General features: G+C 42.8%; 2 protein-coding genes across 2 annotated transcripts in view; both read right to left on the reverse strand.

The window, feature by feature from the left end:
* Window positions 1-11502, reverse strand: part of LOC104163028 (interleukin-1 receptor type 2-like) — a gene marked incomplete at its 3' end in the record, with an annotated part of 29543 nt that extends 18041 nt beyond the window's left edge. The window contains exon 1 of the mRNA XM_009701906.1: window positions 11393-11502. Within this exon, the coding sequence (XP_009700208.1) occupies window positions 11393-11502 (110 nt within the window). The remainder of the gene's footprint in view (window positions 1-11392) is intronic.
* Window positions 11503-14773: 3271 nt separating this feature from the next.
* MAP4K4 (mitogen-activated protein kinase kinase kinase kinase 4) overlaps window positions 14774-21948 on the reverse strand; it is an 87270-nt gene continuing 80095 nt past the window's right edge. Inside the window, exons 25-29 of the mRNA XM_009701907.1 lie at window positions 19930-20030; window positions 19032-19181; window positions 18089-18248; window positions 15912-16051; window positions 14774-15183 (exon numbers count right to left, since the gene is read on the reverse strand). Coding sequence (XP_009700209.1) covers window positions 15100-15183; window positions 15912-16051; window positions 18089-18248; window positions 19032-19181; window positions 19930-20030 — 635 coding nt within the window. The 3' untranslated portion in view covers window positions 14774-15099. The remainder of the gene's footprint in view (window positions 15184-15911; window positions 16052-18088; window positions 18249-19031; window positions 19182-19929; window positions 20031-21948) is intronic.

A 21948-nucleotide genomic window follows, 5' to 3' on the forward strand; every position in this document is an offset into this window, starting at 1 on the left:
GTAAGGTCAGGAATATTGAATCAGTGGCTGAGCATCCATCCAAATCTGTGTTATGAACATCAGTACAGCAGGGAAGGCAGCTGCAGAAGCGGACACACAGTGCAATTTGGCACATCAGTATTTCACTTACCTCTCCTTTCAGCCCTGGCTCTTCGCTCTTCTTTCATTTCTTTGGGTTTTTATTTTTAATGGACTGTTCTCTCCACTTCGTCGAGTTTGAATATGTGATACAAAATTAATGTTTTTCTAATAGGTGGTCTTGTACTTTTTTGGTCCGCTGCCAGTTTTCTTTTTGTGAAAGATTTAATCAACATTTCAACAAAAAGAAGCCATGTATCATTTTTGTCTGGCTCCAAAAATAACAGTTCCCTTCCCCATCTGCGATACACAATAAATATGCATTTTTTTTAATCATGTATCCAGAGGTTTTTCATGAGCAAACAACTTGAAGCATTTTTCCTTTTGAATACTAAAGAAAAATATACATTTTACACCAAATATGCCCCTGCTTATTCTAGAAAAAAAAATAATCTAGGTTTGATGAAGGGTTTTACAGATCTTTTTTATTCTACAAGGTTAGCAGGGTTCAGTTAAAGTACATTCTTCTTCCTCAGTTCACAGAGTATATCTTAGTATCTACCAAAAAGACAGCTGGTACCCATCTGTCTGTGCACAATGGCACTTACACTGCTAACTTAACTAGCTCTGTTTTTAGCTGCTTGTTCCCTCCTCTCCTTTCACATTTCACACACTGTTCATTTCAAGGATGCCATACTTTCTTTAAATATGTCTCAAATACATCACTTTTTAAAAATAATTCCCAACAATGATGAAATAAGTAAGTTTCAGTCCATCATTATGTCCCAACACATCAGCACAGACTTGAGGGGGAAAGCAAGTCCATTCATGTATCCACACACAACCTTATGCAAAAGGTTAAATACAGTTGACCCAAACTGAAACATTTGGCCTAAACAACCTCAAACCTGGGGACTGACAAAATCTGAATCGGACCCTGTCTCAGAACTATGTGTCTCAGCACTGCACCAGCCAAAGGGGGAAACCTCAGTCAACCATGGCCAAAGGGGTTTGCTCAAGTCCAGCTCTTGCTGCGCAGCCTAAACAAATCAGATGTATTCTGTCAATGAGGATGAGTCTAGGTCTCTAGACAGGTTTATTTAGGTAGCATTTTCATTTCCCTGCAATATCTATTTAACATCATAAGTAAGCTTAATATCAATTTTCTTGCAATAAAAAAGCAATATAAAATTATAAAAAGTAAAGCAATATAAAAAGTGCAATGTCTCTATGTGAAAAGCTACTGACATTTACACTTGTGCTATTTTAAGATTAACTTGTGAAATTATACACTTGCATTTTTACAGTACTTGAGAAATACCAGACATGGTAGTTAGTTACTACACCTGGAGATCAGAGACTGAGCAGAAAACAAAATATAAGATCAATGTAGCTCAAGGGGACCCTGGTAAATGATAACAAGGAGCCACAAGTGAGTTTGCATGGTTAACAGCTCGCTCTCTTGACATTTTCTGTCACAACACAGAACATTTAAAATGTACTGTATTTCTACTCGAAAAGCATTGTTCCCTTCTATCCGTTACTAGGAGTTTACCTGAACTAACCATCAAAGCAGCAGTACAGCAGTGACCTCAAAGGGCCTGCCAGGAAAAGTCTCCCTGCTTTAGGAAAACCACAACAGAAATCCCAAGTGTTAGAATTAATTGAACTGCTTTTTAAGCATAGGCAAATGAAATCTTGGTTTTCTTGGAGGTCTTTTTAGAGTAGGCTTAAATGATAAAATCTTATGAATCTGAGAATAAATACAGTCATCATTAAAACTTTCCAAGATGAGATTCACAGCCTCTTCATACCTGCGTGCTACAAACACCATACACACTGATAACAAAACTGCCAGCCTCAAGCAACTCTGAAGGCTCCAAGGCCTCTGTGAAAACTCTTACCGTGAAATAACAATGAAACCTTCTTTCCCTGCGATGTGAACCTCTCAAGACTATGGCTTGAAGTTGGCTATCTTAATGTGCTCATCAAAAAAAAGTGAAAAAAAGAATGTGAAATATTTGCGACACGCAGAGTGGTCAAGATACTGCAAGCAGCAGAACTTGTGCATCGCGATTAGAAGGATTTGCACGCACAGCATCACTGTTATTCACCTGACAAAGAAACACTTTAGTTTTTTATCTCTGACCCATTACAACCTCCAAAAAATATTTACTGCCACTGCTTCTGCAAACTTCAGATTTTTGAGCATCTCCCAATCTATTCTCATTGCACAAAACTCCCACAAGAACCTATCCTGTGTACTAGCAAGCACTCAGCATCCATGCTGAGAGAAACAAGCTCAGCCCAGATTTTACTGGAAGGAAACTGGATGCACTCTTCTGATGGTCACCTCTGCACGAGAATGGTGTTTCTTGGAGCGAGATTAGAACTTGCAAAATGGGCTTGCTTAAGAGCACCATATTTCAAATCCAAAAGGAACTTCTAGGCCTTTGCATTTGGTGTTTGAGAAATGTCAGCACAGACAACACTTTCCAGGGTAAGTAGTGAAGACAGCTCTTACAAAACTTCATTAGTCAAGCCTCAGAGTTACCACAGTCAATGTGAAACCAAGTCACGTACGTGAAATTATAGCATTTGCTGATATACATTTTGCAAACAGATGGCCGATTTAGAAGCAAGATTTGGATTTGGCCTGTTCAAAACCTCTTCTGCAGCTTCATCCCTTCATGCAAACGCTATTATTTGCACAGATTTTCATATTAGCCCAAAGCTGTTTGATTAAAAGCTAGAGCGTCTGCCCATCTTGGGACAGTTTGCACTGGGATACACACGGTGTTACACACTGCACTGCAGAAATGCAAGCCCAGTACCACAGAGTTGCATCTTTGTTAGAAGGAGCAATAGCTGCATCCACTGAAAAAAATCTCCAGCGTGTTGCTTCAACCCATTACATTGCAAGATAAACAACGCTTTGGGCAAAACCAGAAGTCAGACAGCAGAAAAAAAGGAGCAGAGAAAAGGAGGAGAGAATGGGACCAATAACACTTCTCCAAATAGGATGGAATTTACAGCTGCTGCAAAAATACAAGCCTCAAGCTTCTGAGAAGTGAAAAAATCCTGCAGGCCCTAAAGGCATGGCTACCAGAAGGGGAGAAAGCTGCTTCTCCTGCAGCAGATGCAGCCAGGTGTGGGATGATCCTAAAGGACAGATCTCACCTAGCAGCGGGATCTGCTCCTGGGAGCTTCCCCCAGCTGGTGGCACCCAGCTTGGCAAGCCCCGAGGTGCAGCACCAGGCATAAAGCTTCCCCAGCCCCCCCGGACCCCCCGTTCTCTGGCTATGGGGCACGGCTGTGGGCAGCATCCAAACACCTGGCACCTCTGCTCCCTCTCCTAGGGCTGTCGAGAGAGGAACTTGAGCTCTTGTATATTTGGCCTCGCCATGCAAACATTGCCCAGACACTAGGAAATCTTGTCTTCCTCCACCCAGTGCTGTTATCGCAAGGGAATGGGAAACAGGCCTAGGAGCCATTTTAGCCATTTCAGCAATGGGAATGAGCACACGATGCTCTCCATGACTAGAAAGAAAACTGAAACCAAAAGAGTTGGTTCTATTTATAGAAGTGGGGCAAAAAAAGAGACCAACAGCTTCACTTTGTTCATTTTTGTGACCTCTTGCTCTTCTTTTTCCTCTCCGTGGTGGAGCTGCCAGGGGGAACGGGCCGGGCCCGGCCCACCACAGCCAGCCCTCGGGGTGCCCGGGGCACTGAGTGGCAAAAGCAGATCCCTCACCCCAGCCCAGGTCACCCACTGTGGCAGTCCCACCCAAGGAGAACACCAAAACACACCGGTCTAAGAGCACTTTCCGTGAAGAGGGCCAGCAAAGGCCCAGGTGGGCTTGCTGGTGTGGCTGTGTGGCCAGGGGCTGGCCAGCCCCCCATCAGCAGTGGCTCCAAAGGGTCCGGTGAAGGAGGGTTGTCTGTCCCGCAGGAGCAGAAATCGGCAGAGCCCCAGCACAGGGGTGTTTGCGAGGGCCGGCCGGCTGCGCCCTGGCCTTGGCACGTACAGGGACTCACAGACGGGTCTGGAAGTAGCTGCAGTGTGATCCCTGGCTGCTCTGTGGTCAAGGGGTACACAAAAATCAGAGAGGAGAAGATGGAGCCCACCACCTCCTACCAGTAGAAGGCAGCTCTCCATCGCCCGTTTCCTCGCAGTTCACCTGAATTAACTTTCATTGTCCTGAGGTACCTGGAGTGCAGTTGACTTTAAAGAGGAGCAGAGATTTCCAGATTTCTTCTGGTTTACACTTCATCCAAGCTCCTGCAAAATCCAGATTCACAGATTTCACTTCCAGACAATATTTGTGACTGGGAAAAACCCATAAAGCAACGTTTTAACTGTTAGTCGCTCTCTAGACGCTCCGTTCTGACTGGTCTTTTAGGAACAAGTATTCTGCTGCAACGAATCTCAGCTGCAAACTGATCCCGGGGGGATCAATATATTGGATCGATCTCAGTTAATAAACACAATTGTGAGACATTTTCTGCGACAGCGTGAACAACAGTGCTGAATAACGCTCTGTTTGATTTGCAGACGCATGGACGTGTGCAACAAGGAGCACAAGGGGATCTACTCCTTTTGCCAGCATGCTGCCGCGCGAGGCATTGTGCCCACCTCCCATGTCATCAGTGATGCAATGAATCACTCTTTACAAGCCCCCCAAGCAGGATTTGTGGAAAAGTCTGATTTGCACTGTTTTCACAAAAGAAAGGCCAAGGTATGCACCTTGCACTTTTAGGCAGAAGACACATGTTTAAAGGCAGTGAATAAATCAACTTCTAAAGACACAGAAACAGGCACCAGAAATCAGGGCCCCATTGTAGACACTGGTTTTATAGCACAGTGCCATCACCATTTTTCCTCCTTTTCAGCCGACTTTGTTCTACTGGGCACATGTTTTTCCTTAGGAAACAACCAACTTATCTCATCTTTAACTAACAATTATCTACCACAAGCTCTCTTTTCCCTCAATGAGTTGGAGACACGGCCAGCTGAACTCGAAGGACTTGTTCGCCGCTTGTGTTTAGCACACCTGAGGAAGGGCTTGCCTGCTCGGCAGGGTCTCCGAGATGTTTATGCTTCCTCCCCTGCTTCCAAATCTCAGTTTTTCTAACAAAAACTGTCACTTTGAGGCACCTACCCAAAATACGTGTGACTGGCACTTGTTTGTCCCCAAGTCTGCAGCTGAGACCTGTGGGTGCCGTGGTCTGAAGGCCATGAGGGGCTTCTCACCTGGGGCAGACAGCGAGGCACGGAGCACCTCACAAGTGAGAACTCCGGCCAGCTGGACAAAACATTGCTTCAGTGCTTCATCTGTAAAAATCACAGGGGGCTATGCATTTTCCATCTCAATCTTTTCCTTTTCAATCAGAAAATTAATTTGCCATTTAACTGATACTTCCCATGGGGGAAAAAAAAAAAGCTAGTCTTGTGAAATACATGTACTCTGACCAAGGAGAGTGAGAGGTAAAAACTTTGTCTCAGGTCAGTTTGACCAAGACAGAGTGTTTTGTTTAATTGATGCACCCTGAAATACTGAATTGATGCCAAAAAATTTATAAAGCATTTACCTATCAGCACCTTCTCTCAGCCAGCACATGGGTTTTTATAGGTTTACCCAATCCCTCAAAAATGTAAATGTAACCTGATGTAACACATTTCCTATGGAGACAAACTCTGTGAGCTGGACCATGAGAGAAGCTGTCCACTCAAAAAGCACCACATATAGGGATGATGGATGTAGAGAGCAACATTAAAATACCTTTAAAATTCAAATGACAGTTATACATGATGACATCCTGGTTGTTATTACAGCAAGCAAAATATTACAGTTATTAGAAGTGAAGAAATTAGTTTTGACCAAATACTGCAATGTTTCACTTTGACTTTTCTGAAACAAAATGCTTTTTAAATTCTCTTCCATAAAAAAATTCAACCTTTTCTTCCTTATTTCAAGTTAGGATAACAGAAAAAAAAAAAGCTTCTAATGATAACCCTTCCTCACTTTACAGGAATGTAGAGAAGTTCATTAGTATTTGTGAACCATACTAAGTTGACATAATTTATGAAGAAACGAGCACTTTGGATGACACCAAGTAAGATATACATACGGCTCCAAACTAATTAATGAGGATGAAGAGAGTTTTTGAACACTTACCCCTCCCATGAGGACCATCTGTTGTAGAGTGAGTATTGCACTTCAAGAAAAGTCTATAAATGTAATTAAATGCTGAGCAGTAGTAAGAGGTGTCTGGGTTAAGTTTAAGTTCGGAACATTAAACCCTGGTATTTTCCAATTTTTCAGCATTTTTTTTAAAAAAATCCTTTTCCTAAAGGTTTGTATTGCAGCATCAACTCGTTAAGTTATGCAAGGCAGTACCCAAACACACGCCACGGATGACAAAACCTGCACTGAGGAGCTCAGCGTCACGACAAACGTGTTAAAACCTCTGATGGGATTTAGGTACCTAAACCCAAGCATGCTGTTCCCTTCCAGATGTCCAAGGTCTCTGAGACACCCCCATTGCCCTGGGAACCCCAGTACTTCTGCAGCAGCAGCTGGAAGCCAGCCACGATACCAAAGGGCACCCAGGTTTTAGGGACTCAGAGTAATCCCTCTGCAAATACCCCTAACTACCGCAGAGAAGCAGTGCTAGGAGCAAACCTAGAATTCATTTCCTTGCTCCTTTCTGCAGATTACCATGCAATAGAGGCAAACTTAGCCTCTGTCTGAATTTTGTGTTGGCACTTCTAGCATCTCAGTTTGTACGTTGGTACCAGTAAGGAGTTACTCTCCAGCTGCGAGGTCTTCGCTGCCTTAAGATGGAGGGAAGGTAGCTTGCTGCCTTTTCTGGCTCATCGTTTGTAATGCCACTGCCATCTCAGGGCTCTGATTTCATAAGCAGAACTAACCTGGTCCTTCTCACACCCCTCCTGCTCATGGATCAGCTGCTCACCCAACACATTTTGCAAGGGCTCTTTTAAGGCCAGGTGACATCAATGACGGTTCATCTCAACACCGTAAACTGAAACTTTTCAACAGCTGATTTCCAGGTTCAGCCATCTCAGCACTGTGGATTGAACTAAGAACGCTGTTGGCCACTCTAAGTTGTGCCGTCCTTGCCCTGAATTAGAGCCCTGGATTACTGATTTACCAAAACACTTCATCACAAGCATGTGAAGAACTCTGTTGAACCCGATTGCTGCCTTACATGACTGGCAGTAGGCATGGGTTTATGCACTTCACTGAACGTGAGTTTAAACGATGGCACTGAACAGCTGTGTGACATGAAATAAATCACTTTCATAAAAATCCCTGGTGTTCTCACTAGTGTAAAACTGAGATCTGTCCCACTGGCACATTTTGAAAAGCACAAGAAAAATGTTTTTATCTGAATGGCAGATAATAGATTAATTCATGCTTAACTTGCATTATTCCATTTTAGAAAAAATTAGTTTTAAAAAACCCTATCAGAGCAGCACAGTAATGATAATTGCAGCTTAATTACCCATAACCGATTCTTTATGCCCTGAAATAATTTATTCTCCTTTTATACTTGTCTCTGATATCCATTAGAGTCATTACAACTGTGAGTCTATAATTACATCCTTTGCATTTTAACATTCTATGCCAGTTTGTGCTCTCTTCTTATCTTTCAGTTAATTTCATTACCGAAACATCCCGAAAATTTCCCGATGAATTTTCCAGAAGTTCTTGTGATTTGACTGGGGTAGGTTTAGGACTTAACGAACCCCAGCGAGCCAGTTCTCAGGACGGAGCTTCTGTACGTGCACACAACTCTGGCTTTGCCAGTTGCTCTGTGCAGTCTGCAGCATGGTAGGATCCACTGCTAGGAAGTCTGCCTTCAGGTTTGGGACTACATTTAAGCTTCAGGTGGAGGTTAGGACACAACTAAATGCTTGGGAGAACGGAGGTTAGATTATGTCTGTGTTATGTCTGAAGTTAAACAAATGCTTAAGCCTGCAGTGGGGTTGACAAGGCTCTTGAGAACTCTCTTCTAGGAGGACCCAGGTCCACTTTCTGCCTTGTGGCACCAACCGAAGGAGACACAGGGTTGCCAAAAGGCAGGACTTGTTGCAAGGAAGCCTGCTGTCACCAGGCCACACGGTCTATGCCACCTACATGCATGTGCACGCTTAGCACTGGTGGAAAATCTGGTAAAACCATTGCAACAAAAGAGAAGAGGAAAACGTGAATTGTCTCTATGCTTTGCTTTCTCACAAGGCCAGCTCTGCTAGCGGCTTTGTCTGAATTGCCAAAGGTTATTAAGTACCAAGATCTGGCCCAGGAAAGCGATCGTTGGGCTACACTCCATCACCTTCATCAAACACTGAGGGAGACACAGGTACCCCAAGGGGCTAAGATGGTTTAACAGCTGAGGTGAAAGATCTCAGACGAAAACCTCTGTTTTCTTATGATCTCTCGGACTCACTAAAAGCTCCCAAACACATCATTTACTCTCTTCTGTCTTTCAGCTTTGCCTGTTTGTAAGACTAGAGTCTTGCTAACGATACCGACGGGACTCGACCGAAAATGGTCCGTAATCGCCCCGTGACGAGAGCTGAGGCAAACAGTATTTTACAATCCCTTCACTCCAACAGCTGTTTCACAGCCAGCAAAGCCCTTTTTCCATGGCTAACATAGCATGGGCAAAATTGCTTAGGAGATGCAAATATTAAAATAAAATGGAAGTGTGGTAATGCCTTTCAATGGACAAATTCCGCTGAATGACAAATATGAGGTTGTGCAATAAAATTTTCACACAGAGGGCAAGTAAAATTTGAGCTGTGTACAGCAGTTGGAACAAATTAATCTGACTTTCCCATGCCATACATTTACCTCATAGAACCAGAAGAGCCTGAGAATGAAACATTAAAGTGAATTTCCTGTTATAATTTAACAAAGGACAAAAATCCCTGTCATTTCCTCAGCTGGAACGGGCATACCTTTACTGAGTTAGAGATTTATTTTCTTAAACAACAAAACACCTTCCTCCCTCCCTCCTTCTTTTGCTAGTTGATTATTGTTTTAGAACGAGTCTCTGTGGTTTATCCCACTCAAGGAGGAGGAGTAAGATGGTCAGTATTCCTAGAGCAGAGTTTTTACCCTTCATCGGAGTATATGCTGTGTGGAGCTACACGATCACAGAGTGAAAATTAAGTGACTGCTATTACCTGACATTCTCCTTTAATTCCCCCAGCCAGTAACCTCCACAGCAGTCCACACAGCAATACTGGTGCCTGACCCTGCGTTTCCACACCTTCTCGACCACCACCAACACTGCAATCTGCTAAAAAAACCCCGAAACTCTTAAAAAAGGAGGTTAAGTCAAAAGAAGACGGTTGTTACCAGCCTTCCCACTTTAGTGGGTTGGAAACAGGCCAACAGCTGGGTGCTGGAGCTCAGCAGTGAAGTTGTCTGTACTGGAAGAGAGCTGCAGCCAACGTTTTTACAGCTGCTGGGCACACACGGCTCTTCGAACTTGCATCCCATACACGCACCAGAACGGCCTGGCAGGCAAGGGACACCCCTCACGTGCACCTGAAATCCTGGCCAGAAAGCACGTTCCTCGTGTGGCAAGAGAAATCTCCTCACAGTGAAGTTCCCAGGATTGCTTCTCTGCAGGACAGTTTGGGACTGAAGGACAAAGTAAGAGCCAGCAGCAAGTAAACCAGGCCAGCCATGACAAGTGCTTAAGGAATACGGCACAAGCAATACGGCACAACTCAGTGCCAATATTTCTTCAGTGATATTGGAAGAAGAGAGCAACAGCTCTGGGCTGAGATGCTGGAGCTCCCAGGTGGGTCACAGGGCAGTGGACACTGAGGTGGAAATGCATTTGCATTCCCATGAGCAAATTTGTGGCCTTGGACCATTCTGATACAGCAGAGTCCCATGTTGAACACACGGTGCCGAGTCCCCTCTCCGCCATAGGCTCTTTTCTTGCATTTGAAGTTGTTTCTTCAACAACTTCAGTCTCTTTTTAGCAATATTACAGTCCTCATCCCAGATCACGATACAGATACAAGCGGAAGAATTAACAAGCTCTCTGCACAACAGGCGGCAGCCCACAAAACTGGACTTTCCCCCTTTCATGTAAGGTCCTATACAATCCTAATGCTCTAGCAGGTGTCTTTCAGCAAAGCAACCCCCCAAAAGGGCTGCCTCTTGTATGTTTTCTAATTTGCAGTTTTTTAACTTTAGTCTCAAGGGTAAGCGTTCTGCACTTTTCATCACTAATATTTAACTTGCATATTTAAAAGCTTTGTAAAAAAATGTTTCAAATGCTCCTTTTGATATTTGATTGTTTCTTTCTCTGGTTTGACGACTGCAGTTGTGAATTTTGAAGACACACATGTTCTTTTGCTGTACAATTTGTTCTCTTCTGTCCTGTGCACATCCATCCTCCCCTCACGAGGTACCAATTCGGGCCTCTCTCACCACTGCTACCCAGACAAGTCCCATACAGGAATGAAATCTGCTGCTCAGTTTCCAATGCTCTCATTTATTTTATTTCATTCTTCTTGTAAATCACTGCAATTGTGTCTTTCTTCACAGGTGCATGAAGGTTTTGCCTGTTCTCTATTGCCCCTGCCAGTACCCACTGTGAAGCTCACAGCTGGGGCTGCTGCTTTCAGCTACTTACTGCACATTGTAATGAACAACAGCTCGTATCTGTCTTCACGACTAAAGGCGCTCGACTACGCTAAGTGTGTTTAACTGAGGGAAGTCTTCAACGGGTCAAGAACGACTGAAGAAAACCAGCAGCTCTGGAGTGGAGCCGGCAGCAGCCTGACCAGCAGTTGGCTGGTCTTGCTTGTTTTTTAAGCTCAGTTGGTATCTACACTTGCAGAAGAGGAAAAGCTGTGGGGCTCCAGGATTTCAGATACCTTTGTCCATAGGAAGCAAGTGAAACCCCGAAACATTTCTCAACTTACACCACATCCCATGCCTTCTGCAGACAAAAGTGCGAGGAAAGGCAGAAGCCCGGGAACACAGACTTCTTCCTCCTCTCGCAGAGACCAGCCTAGTCGGAAGGAAACGTCTACTGCTTATCTCCACTTCAGAAAACAGACACAGCCCAGGGTGGAAAAACACAGGCAAAGGCCAACAAGAACCCCAGGGATGCAAACAGCGGCTTTGCATCAAACTTGCTCAGCACTCAACAGCTTATGACTCGGAAAGCTTGAGTTTTTTGGAGCTGTGCTTTTATGCCATGCGAGAATCTGGCTCAGGGCTCCTGTTCATCACGCTCTCTTGGCAAGAAGTACCGCCAGCTCGCAAAAATCACATGCTTGAAAGCGGTGTGGTGCGAGGGCACGTTCACAACGCACCCAGGCTCTTCTTTGCGCAACTTCTTCTTTCCGAACCACTCGCTCATGTTTCCAAGCTTTTCACTTTTTTTCTTTAAAAGGAAAACTGTAATTCTCCAAAGAGCAACTGCACCAGGAGATAGGGCTTTAAGGGGAAAAAAAAAAGAACAACAACAACAAAAAAGCCCTCAAAAGCCCACATTTATTGTCAAAGTCTCTAAAATTAGGAGATTTGACAATAAGGCTTTTGTTCTTATGATACATGCAACTAGGCAACATGCAGCTTGATTTCTGCAGCCAGTAGATATTCAAAATACTTTCCACATACAATAGGTGTCAATTTGACTTTATTTAAGGAAAAACGGGGAAAAAACAGTAATTTCCATAATACACAGAAGACAAGTTAGATAGCACTGCAAAAAAAAGGCTGAGTGTTTTACTTGTCACCAGTCTGCTTTGCAGCTCTACGATTAGTAATTTTAATGCAGTTTGTCATTTTGTATTAATGTTTAGCATCTTTATAATCAGCAGAGTTTGGGGTTATAAATCACAAAAAGTGTACTACTACTACTATGAAAAACTAAAAAAACCCACAAAAATCACTTTCAAATAAACCATAAATATGTGATGCACATTAGTGTAACAAAACCATTTTTGTAAACATTTTCTCCAACATAACATGTGCATAAGATAAAAAATAAAAAACACTGCAGTCATACAAGTTAGGGTTACTTTGACTTAAAGATACAGAAAATTATTACTTATTAAAGCTTAAAACTAAACCTAGGAGCTTTTCTTTTCTTCTTTGCTTACAAAAGCACTGTTTGAAGAGTTCGATGTTGGTACACGTAGTGGTTTCGTAATACTGTTTTTACCTTGCCGTGTTGGCACTTTTGTGGAGGCAGAAGCTGCCAGGCGGGCAGCCCCACCGAGGGAAGGAGATTCGCCCCCTCCCCGGAGCCTCAAAACTTCAACAGCACGTATCTGTGACCTGGGCATCCCTACAGTACTGGAGCATCTTCCTCTAGGTGAATAGCATCAGCTTTCAAGGACTAGATTAATTTTTGAACACATAGCGTTGGAAGATTTAAATCACGCAGACTGACATTCGATCGAATCAGCTTCGGCAAACTACACTACAGGGCAGCTGTGTGATTACACTCACGTCTACCATCGCGTTGCGTTTCCGAGTCCCCTTTAGTTCATTATAGTACAAAAGGTTGATCGTTCTTCTGGCTGACCACACCGGGCCTGAAAAGAACACATCCTTCACCTTCAACACTATCCAAAAGTCATACAATTTAAAAAAAAATAGTTCTAGGTATTCCTCCGCCAGCAAATGTAAGGCTTTCTTGCGTTTTGATTCTTTTTGGGGGGTGTGGGGGTGTGGGGTGTTGTGTGCACACGCATGTGCTGGCGGTACGCATTTACCGCTCGCTTTTCAACCGTCTACGATGTTCGAAGGAGAGTCTTCAGCAGCAACGCTGATTGGGGTTGAAGGATTTACAGCAGTCAGATTTGACACCAAAAGAAGGGTCTGTCGAGTCTGAGCTTTGCACATTTGGTGCTCTTGCCTCTTAATTGATTGTGTGATCAGTCGCTCGAGCCATCGGCTTGACTGAATTGAAGAATACGTGTTTAAAAAGCCCTACCTGTCATGCCATGAAGAAAAGTTAACCGCAGCAGAAGACAAAGCCCATGAAACACTGAGAGCCTGTTCACTGAATGAACAGCTTAAGGCAGCTGTCAACAAAGTACCCCACCAAAGGAAATTAAAAAAGAAAAAAAAAAGTGAAAACAAAAAGGAAAATGGCTGAATTGTGACACTGTGCATTATTACAACACCAACAGATTATTATACACTCAAGGTTTCTCAAGTAATGAACATGTAGCCATTAAACAAATTATTACTCTCAAGACATTTATTACAAATGTCAGAACTTATTCATAAAATAAAACTGACTTTAAAAAAAAAAAAAGAAAGAAAAAAAGCCAGAGCTGGGATCTTACATCTAAACACAGGTATACGCTGTTTTTATGAATAAGCAGTATTAACTACATTCTTAAAAGAGTTTTAGTGCATTGCATTCTTAAAAAAGAAAAAACATCACCGCCCCAAAATGTTTCCTACGACATTTAACAGTTTATAGAACTAGCCTAGTTATTTTTACCTGCCTGTTACTAAGCCCACGTGTTAGAAGAGTGAAACCTCTGGTTTTAGGCTAAATTCAGACTTCTATTAAGGATGAAACTGGTTTAAAAAAATGTTTGCTTCAACAAATTTTGTAAGCAAATTACATTAATCAGTGTCTCACTGCCATACCGCTACCACTACTGCCCCAACGGACCACTCGCTCCTCCTGATTTTTACCTGCCTGTTACTAAGCCCACGTGTTAGAAGAGTGAAACCTCTGGTTTTAGGCTAAATTCAGACTTCTATTAAGGATGAAACTGGTTTAAAAAAATGTTTGCTTCAACAAATTTTGTAAGCAAATTACATTAATCAGTGTCTCACTGCCATACCGCTACCACTACTGCCCCAACGGACCACTCGCTCCTCCTGCTATCTGGTAGTTTTGGTATTAAGATTAAATTAGACATTAACGGTTTTCATCTAAAAACGTATAAACTAAACCACCTCTTTTATTTTATGCATTAAAAACAATGAGGTAGGCACAAAAAATAAACATATGTAGTTTGGATTTTATTTCTCTTTTTTTTCTTTTTTTTTTTTTTACTTCTGCGAGTGCAGACTGTGGTAAAACTGTTGTTGCACTTCTAGGTTTAAACAAAAATTAAACCTTTAACTGAGGCAGTGCTAATACTGTGACATAACCAAGTTCTGGCCTAACACAGAATCATTATAGAAAATGAATTATTTTTTTTTTCCTTTTTTATTTTCTTTTCTCTTTTTTTTTTTTTTTAAATCCTCTCACCTGCACATGTTTCAGGAAATACCTGGTACACAGAAAATGACTAAAGTTATTGGCCAGGCCAAAATAAAACTGCAGAAACAAAAAAACCCCAAGAATTTCACCCCAAGCCCCTTCCCACCCTCCCTGTCCCCAAGAAGAAGTTATCCTAGTCACTGTGTCTTTCACATTTTATAAATATTAACTTCTTAAAACCTGCACCTTCCTCTTTGTCCACATATTGTCACATTACAAAAAAGAAATGTCAATTAAATACGTTGTTAACATTACTAGACTAGATCTGCCCTCTGTTTCAGCCAGTCTGACTCTCTACACCATTTCTCACCTTCTCTTGCCTGCCTCCTGTCCACTCAACAGCATGTTCGTGGTAAGTCTGGTTTGGTTTTGTTTTTTTTTTTTTTTTTCCTTTTTTCCCCCTATTTTAACACTAACAAACAGAGTCCTTCAAAGCCTAGGAATCCTGGAGCTGAAGGGAAAAGAAGACCTGTAGCTTTCTAGCATGATCCCAAATCTCAAAGACATTGTAGCACCTGATGGCAATACCTTTACAGCACCAGCTGCGTCGCAGCCTCGGTTGAAAAACAAAAAGAAACCTAACACCAGTGATGCCTGCACACACATTTACACAGAGTGCTGCATTAGTGCAGGTCTGTACTCCAGTTGAAAATAATTCCGAGTTATGAAGATCTCAGACTCTGGATGTCAGCAATTCCTCGCCAAATCCCACCGCTTCTACCAGCTCAGAAGAGAAGTCCTGCCAAGGGTCATGAAATAGACTTGACTGCTTCCACCTGACCGTACGGAGGCAAAAAAAACCTGCGAAGAAAAGAGATTGGTAAATTCAACAGGTAGGACAGCAGTGGCTCTCATTTGCCTTCACTGTCCCTGATATTTACAGTGCAATTGTAGTGCTGGTGGGGACGGAGCTGACGTTTTTCATAGCAGCCCGTATGGTGCTGGGCTTTGCATTTGTGGCTAAACCGCGTTGCTGGCGCACCGGTGTTCTGGCTGCTGCTGAACAATGCTTGCACAGCATCAGGGCTTTCTTGCCAGCCCCCTTGCCCCAAAGGCCCCTTGGGATGGGCAAGAGGCTGGGAGGGGACAACGCTGGGACAGCCGACCCAAAGGGATGTCCCATAGCATATAACATCATGCTCAGCAACAAAAGCTCAGGGAAAGGGAGAGGATGGCGGGGGGACACATTGCGGTGATGATATTTGTTTTCCCAAGCAAGCGTTATGCGTGCTGAAGCACTGCTTCCTGGGAAGCAGCTGGACATCCGCCTGCGAACCGGAGGTTGTAAATGAATTCCTTGTTTTGCCTGGCACGCGTGGGCAGCTTTTGCAGTCCTTTTTAAACTGTCTTCATCTTGATCTATGAGTCTTTTCACCTTCCTTCTACTTTCTCCCCATCCCATGGAGAGGGGAGTGAGCAAGAGGCTGGATGGGTGTTTGACTGCTGGTCAGGGTCAACCCAACCCAAGTATCCAGTCAAAGTACACATTTATCATCTTGGCAACAAACTCGGGGGGGAGGAGATTATACCTTGTCATTGCGTTCACATAAGAATTTGAGTCTCTGTGCCCTTTTGTGCATGAACACACCGTCCAAGTGTCCAGTTTCCACCGATCGTATTTCGATAGCTTTTTCTCCCCAGCCCATGATCTGGTTGGATCGGATGTATGCTTTGGAAAGAAAACACAGCAGAGAGCCCTTTAGCACAGGTAGAGGGCAACATGGAGGAACTGAAAAAGCAGAGGAATATACTGACGCATTCTAGTTAAAAATTACCTGCATGTGCATATTATAACTACACACATGTTCAGAGTACTATTTCTGTCCTCCGTACCTTCATGATGCCTAAAAATATCTTCTTTTTTTTCTTAAATTTCCCTGTGAGTTTTCTATGTTAGTTATCTACTTCTTCCCTGAGCATTAATGACACGAAGGGAACTTTTACAACCTTCAATTAAATAGAAGGAACATCGAGTTTTTACCCAGGCTTTTTCTCCCAAGTTTGGCAAAGAGACAGGCTAATTAAGTGTCGACAAGGAGAAAGCAGAACCCAAGGTTTAAATAGACTAAACCCATCCACTCCAGTGTGTCCCCAGCACCCGCTCTGTGTCTTATCATGTTATTTCTACTCCTTGAAGTTCTTCAGCAAAAACAGAGAAAGAGGAGAAGGATAGAGAAAAGTAGAAAAAAAAACGAGCTAGCCTCCTTTAGTAGGACTAATACTTCAAAAAACTGATCTCCTTGAGAAAGCCAATTGGTCTGAAAAGTATTCTGTACATCTCAAATGAGGTTCATATTAAGCTCTCCAAATGAAAATACTATTATTTGTCATACTGCTATTCTTTGTGCACAAATAACGCAAAAAATCAAGCATTTTTCCTTAGAGTGTCACTAGGGGAAAACAGATTAGTAGTAGCATGAGGAAAAAAAATCCGTTCTTGACAGCAGTAAAGAATCAAATAAAGGGGAAAGTCACCAGCATTCTGAAAAGGTATATTCAAAAAGCAATTTGATGGATAGTCTTAGGAACACTGCCAAAAATAACATATGGGAACTTAATGAAGAATAAGCTGTTGCCTTTGATTTGCATGCATACTTAATAGAAAAATAAAAAGAAGAACAATGGCTCTTAGCAAGCAAAATAAAAAAAGTATTTCATTTTGCAGTACTTCCCTTTTACAGAATTTTTTCATAATAATTTTAAGTGAAATTAAATCAAATTATCTACTACAGTATAATGTACACCTATAACATTGCATATACCATCATGCTGGAAATTTATTTATTTTTAAATATGTCACTAGTGGTAACTGGGCCAAATAGCTTCTAAAAATTGTCAGATGAGATGTTCAGATGGTGTCTGCTGCCTCAGTGCCATTTACTTCCCAGACACTCCAGTCCCCAAAGGCTCTGCAATTTGCCAGCTGATAAATTCTGCTTGCTTTTAGATCTAGTCAAGTGTTAACCACCACAGCAGTGAACATACTGTGCATGAAACTTAAATTTCCTCCTCCATTACTGTTTGTGTTGCTCGAACAGCTATCAGCAGTCTTCTCCCAATACGCGCATCCATTCCAAAGCACGTAGAACGCAATGGGCTTGCCCAACAACAGGAAGATGTGACCACAGCCTATGCTACGCTCAGCACTGAAATAGGGTGGCACAGGCGGTAGTAAGGATCCTGGTGTGTACTTGGGTCCGTAACAAATCTCTGCCCATTGTACTACACTCATTGCTCCCACTCTCAAAACTACCTTATTTCGAACTGGAGAGATGTCGGAGAATTGTCTCGCTAGGATAGATGAGCAATCTGCAGGTGAATTACACACATCAAATCAGATATACAGACTGTTATCTACATAGAATTATCCATAATAATCTCTTACCCATCTGCCACCTTACATGGCTTTATACTGAAACGTTTCCACAACTTTGTGGCTGTCTAGCAAAAATTCTGCAGCAGCCCTCAGAGGACCTGCTGACTTTTTCATTCCTGAACTCCACAACTCGCTCGTTTGGATTTTGTTCTTAAAAACTCAGTACAAACCAGATCCATATAATTGTTCTCAACCGTCCGCAGCTGTTCTCCAGGAATACTATAGCTTCACTGCTGCTGAATCTGAAGTCAAACCCGATGCATCTTCCTGTTGCCCACATGCACACATTCCCTAACGGCACGTTGTATATGGTTGGCCAGAGGCACTTACCAACTGAAGTTGGCATTTCTCCCCACTGCAGAACCACATCCTTGGTTATCCTCCCATATGTGTTGACGTAAACTCCTTCATCCTCGTAGCAGACCAGTAGTTCCATCCCATCCGTGTTTGGGAGAATGATGATTGCGTGAGGCTGGATACTGCTCTGGATCTGCAGAGACAGAATAGAAGAGGAAGGCTTTTGCTTTAATGCTGCAGAGCCTGTGCTGGAAGAATGGGCTGAGTGATTTTTGATTTTGGCTGGCAGAAGATCGGGGATTCACTCTAGCTCTTCTCCCCCCAAGCTGGACACCCTACACACTGACAACAAAGTAAACCCCTGGCGCACAAATGCTCTCATCTTAAGGCAGATATCTAAAACCAGGAAAGATTAACTTCTCTGCAGGAGTGCCCATTTCTTTCCAGGGGCAGAAAGGGAGCCTGGGGCAAGCAGCCCAGATGCAGACCTCGGACCTCTGCACTGCAGTGAATAGTGCTGGGGAGGTGCGTGACACACTGCAGGCCCATCCAACACCTCTGTGTACAACAAACAACAGGAAACCTTGGTAGCTAAGGCCACCTGGCCTTTGCCAATCCTGTTGAGTCTCATCAGTGGGTTGTCATGTCGTTTGTACCTCCACCTTCCTTGCAGCCTCTCCCGGGCATTTCCCATGCTGCTACCCCTGAAATAGTCGCGTTGGCCCATGCCAGATCTGAGTGGGCAGCTCCCAACCATGGAGACATACTGACCATGAGGGGAGGACAGAGAGTGATGCAGAAGCCCCTAAGCACAGGTGGTCATATCTGCTCGAACCCCTCCACCCAATTTACTGCTGCCAGCATCTGGCAGCGATCCACAGGGACAGCCCAACACGTTGGTCATCGGAGGAAAGGAAGGGGTTGGGGGAGCGGAACCAGAAAGAAAGAAGAAATGCGACCCAGAAGCAGCTCTTACATGTGTTGGTAGATAAATATCATAGACCGATCCTGAATCCACATCAACGGCATGGAAGCCAGCGCAGGAGCCATAGATCACTTTTAGTCTCTGACCCTCTTCTACGGTTAGGTCCACCAGCAATGGCTTATGTACCAATTCTCCAAACGACTGTGAGACAACCATCAGTGAGATTTACTTTACTGCTTAGAACCACAGTAGGTTTTATAAAAACATGCTCTAATGCACATATTATAGGTTTATTCCTCCCACATCCCTCTGGCCCCCATCCACCAGACCCATGAGGCTAACATGTCTCTCATGAACAAGGACAGATTACTCTGCAGCCTCTTGCACTTCAATCACATAATATTGTAAGCTATTTTCTGTGGGGTTTACTTTAGTTGGTCTGTTTGGTTTTTCAGTAAAAATTGTTTTCCCCAAAGTTCAGGGCAATTTGACACTTCCAGAGTGTTTACTTCAATCTGCACAACCAACAGTAACTGACTGTCTGTAAATCAGTCTGGCAATTATACCAAGCCAGCTAACTTCATTCTTGCAGCATTCAAAAAACCAAACAATGCTGAATATCACTTAATGACTTGTTCTGCTCAGATGAAGATGTTTAGACTCAGTTCACTTCTCTCTGCCTCACGCTTTATTTATAGAGAGATGAAACAAACAGCTGTGATATTGCAGCATTTCAATTATTAGTTTATGCTCAGTTACAATTTAGAACTTGAAGTGTACTGCCTCTGAGAGCTAAAAAACTCGTAAATTAAAATATAATACGAAGTTCATGGAGATTTACCAAAGAACTTGTAATATGGCCATGATAAAATGTCAGAACACTTTTGTAAAAGGGGTAACTGCAAGTGGCTATGGGAAAATCCTACATATGACTGAAATATACTGTTACCTTAAAGGCCATAAATTTATGGTATGGCTTTGGTGCCCATGCATAGACTTCCACAGAACTCTTCAATGCAATTACCAAGAACTTGATTCTTTCATATTTTACTGAAATTAAACAAACAAAAAAGAATTCAGCAGTAATTCCAAAGTCATTCCAATTACTTCAGGAAAGCAGAAAATGGCAATATTTCTCCATACTTACATACATTTGGAGGTTTTTAGTAACAGCGCATTTTAGGATTCGTAATTCTGTGTAGTTAAGTATTTTGACATGTTTATGCCACAAAAATCATTACTCTTATCAGTAGCTGAGCCTGTCACTATGTTTCAAATCACCTAGTTGGTACACACTTATTTACACTTATTTTTTTCCACATTAGACAGTGCTTGCTCATCAAGACAAGAAAATCAGTTTTCAGACAGGGACATTTCCAACAGAAGAAGGCTTTGACTACGGCAGAGTGTATTGCCGGTTCCAGTCACAGCACGGGCAGTGGGGTATTTTGAGCTGATGGCAAATTTCCCCAGAGGAAAGGAGGAAAAAAAATGAACGATATAAGAAGTTAAGAAACAAGTTCATTTCAAAAGCAAAAGGCAAGTTTGATAGCAGCACACTTTCCTTTGTCCCTAAAGTCTGAAATAACATATTTGGAAAAGAAAAAAAAAAAGTCTACAGAATTTATCAGAAATAAAGTGTCACTATATAGCTGATCCTCAAACGCTCTGATGTATCTCTGTTGCTACAGCCAAACAGCTGGCTAAATAAACCATCAGAAAAAGCTCCGTTCACTACTACTGTTCTCAGGAGGGGATTGATAAAGTCTAGAAATGGCCATTTCAGAAGTGTTGCTGGATCTGCACTTCCAACTGCCATCTGGATTCGGGAAGAAACAGATCACAGGGACTTCCAAAAGTTGACAGTTGTTAACCTGTTTCCAGCACTCTTTTTAGAGGGAGAAAAAAAAAAAAATATTGTTACTTAGATGACAATGAGAAACCTCTGGAGGTTTCTGCAACCTCTTTACCCCAAGTTTTAGGGGAATATGACACTTCTCCAAAACAATGAGTAATTCTGTGCACCTTCACCTTCTGCCATTGTATCTCCCAACCAAAACTCATTTTGAACCATGGCAGGAGTGAAAATCTTAGACTTGTGAGAAGAACACTTATTTAATAAATACTATTTTAATGTCTTTTAGATATCTTACCACCGTACAAGCCTGCAGTTGTCTCTTGGTAGGCAAAAGGCAGACAAAGCTACTACTTGCTCTCTTTTTACTCTGCAGGAACGCAAGACTACTGAACTACAAGTGTTAAAGGACTTTACACTTTTCAACAGATTAAAAAAAAGTCTCTCAACCTCCACAGCTGTACTGACTAAAAAACAGAGCTTTTGTTCAGTCTCGTCTAGCTTATGAGACTTCTTGGAATTTTTTCTTGCGGAAGAGGGGGGTGTTGAACAAAACCACCTTATCTGTGAAAGGGGACCTTTGATAATCCTCATTCTTTGCTCTGGGTGCTATCTGGGAATTCACCCAAATCTGAAGTTTCAAAAGAGCAATTTATCATTTAGAGGAGCCAAAAGTTGCCTGAAGCAACCGAGATCCATAAATACCACTTCACCCTGACATCCGAAACCCCACTGCATCAAAGAGACACGGAATTGATCAGTGCCAGCTGCCTCGGTGGCAGCCTCCAGACCGCAAGCCCCACTATTGGCAGAGCTCATCCTTCTTGGGAACTGAAAGGCAGCTGTCAAAGAGGCCTCTCACTACCTGAAGACGTCTACTGTATATCTATGGTTCGGGGGGGGAAGTTCAGTGCCAGGCTGCAGCCCAGGGTAACAAACCCCTCTTCATCTGGAAGAGAATGCTCTTTGTTTCAGACACTTCCCTGCTGGAAAGCCTCCTTTCAATAGCTGTTCATGTACTGTTAACAGGCCACTTCATGCTGCCGCTGACACCCTGGGGTATGATACCAGAGAAGTACATTATTAATTGGTTTTGGGGTGAAGCTCCTGGTT

The sequence above is a fragment of the Cariama cristata genome, unplaced genomic scaffold (assembly GCF_000690535.1).
Source record: "Cariama cristata isolate BGI_N322 unplaced genomic scaffold, ASM69053v1 scaffold1836, whole genome shotgun sequence".
NCBI lineage: Eukaryota > Metazoa > Chordata > Aves > Cariamiformes > Cariamidae > Cariama > Cariama cristata.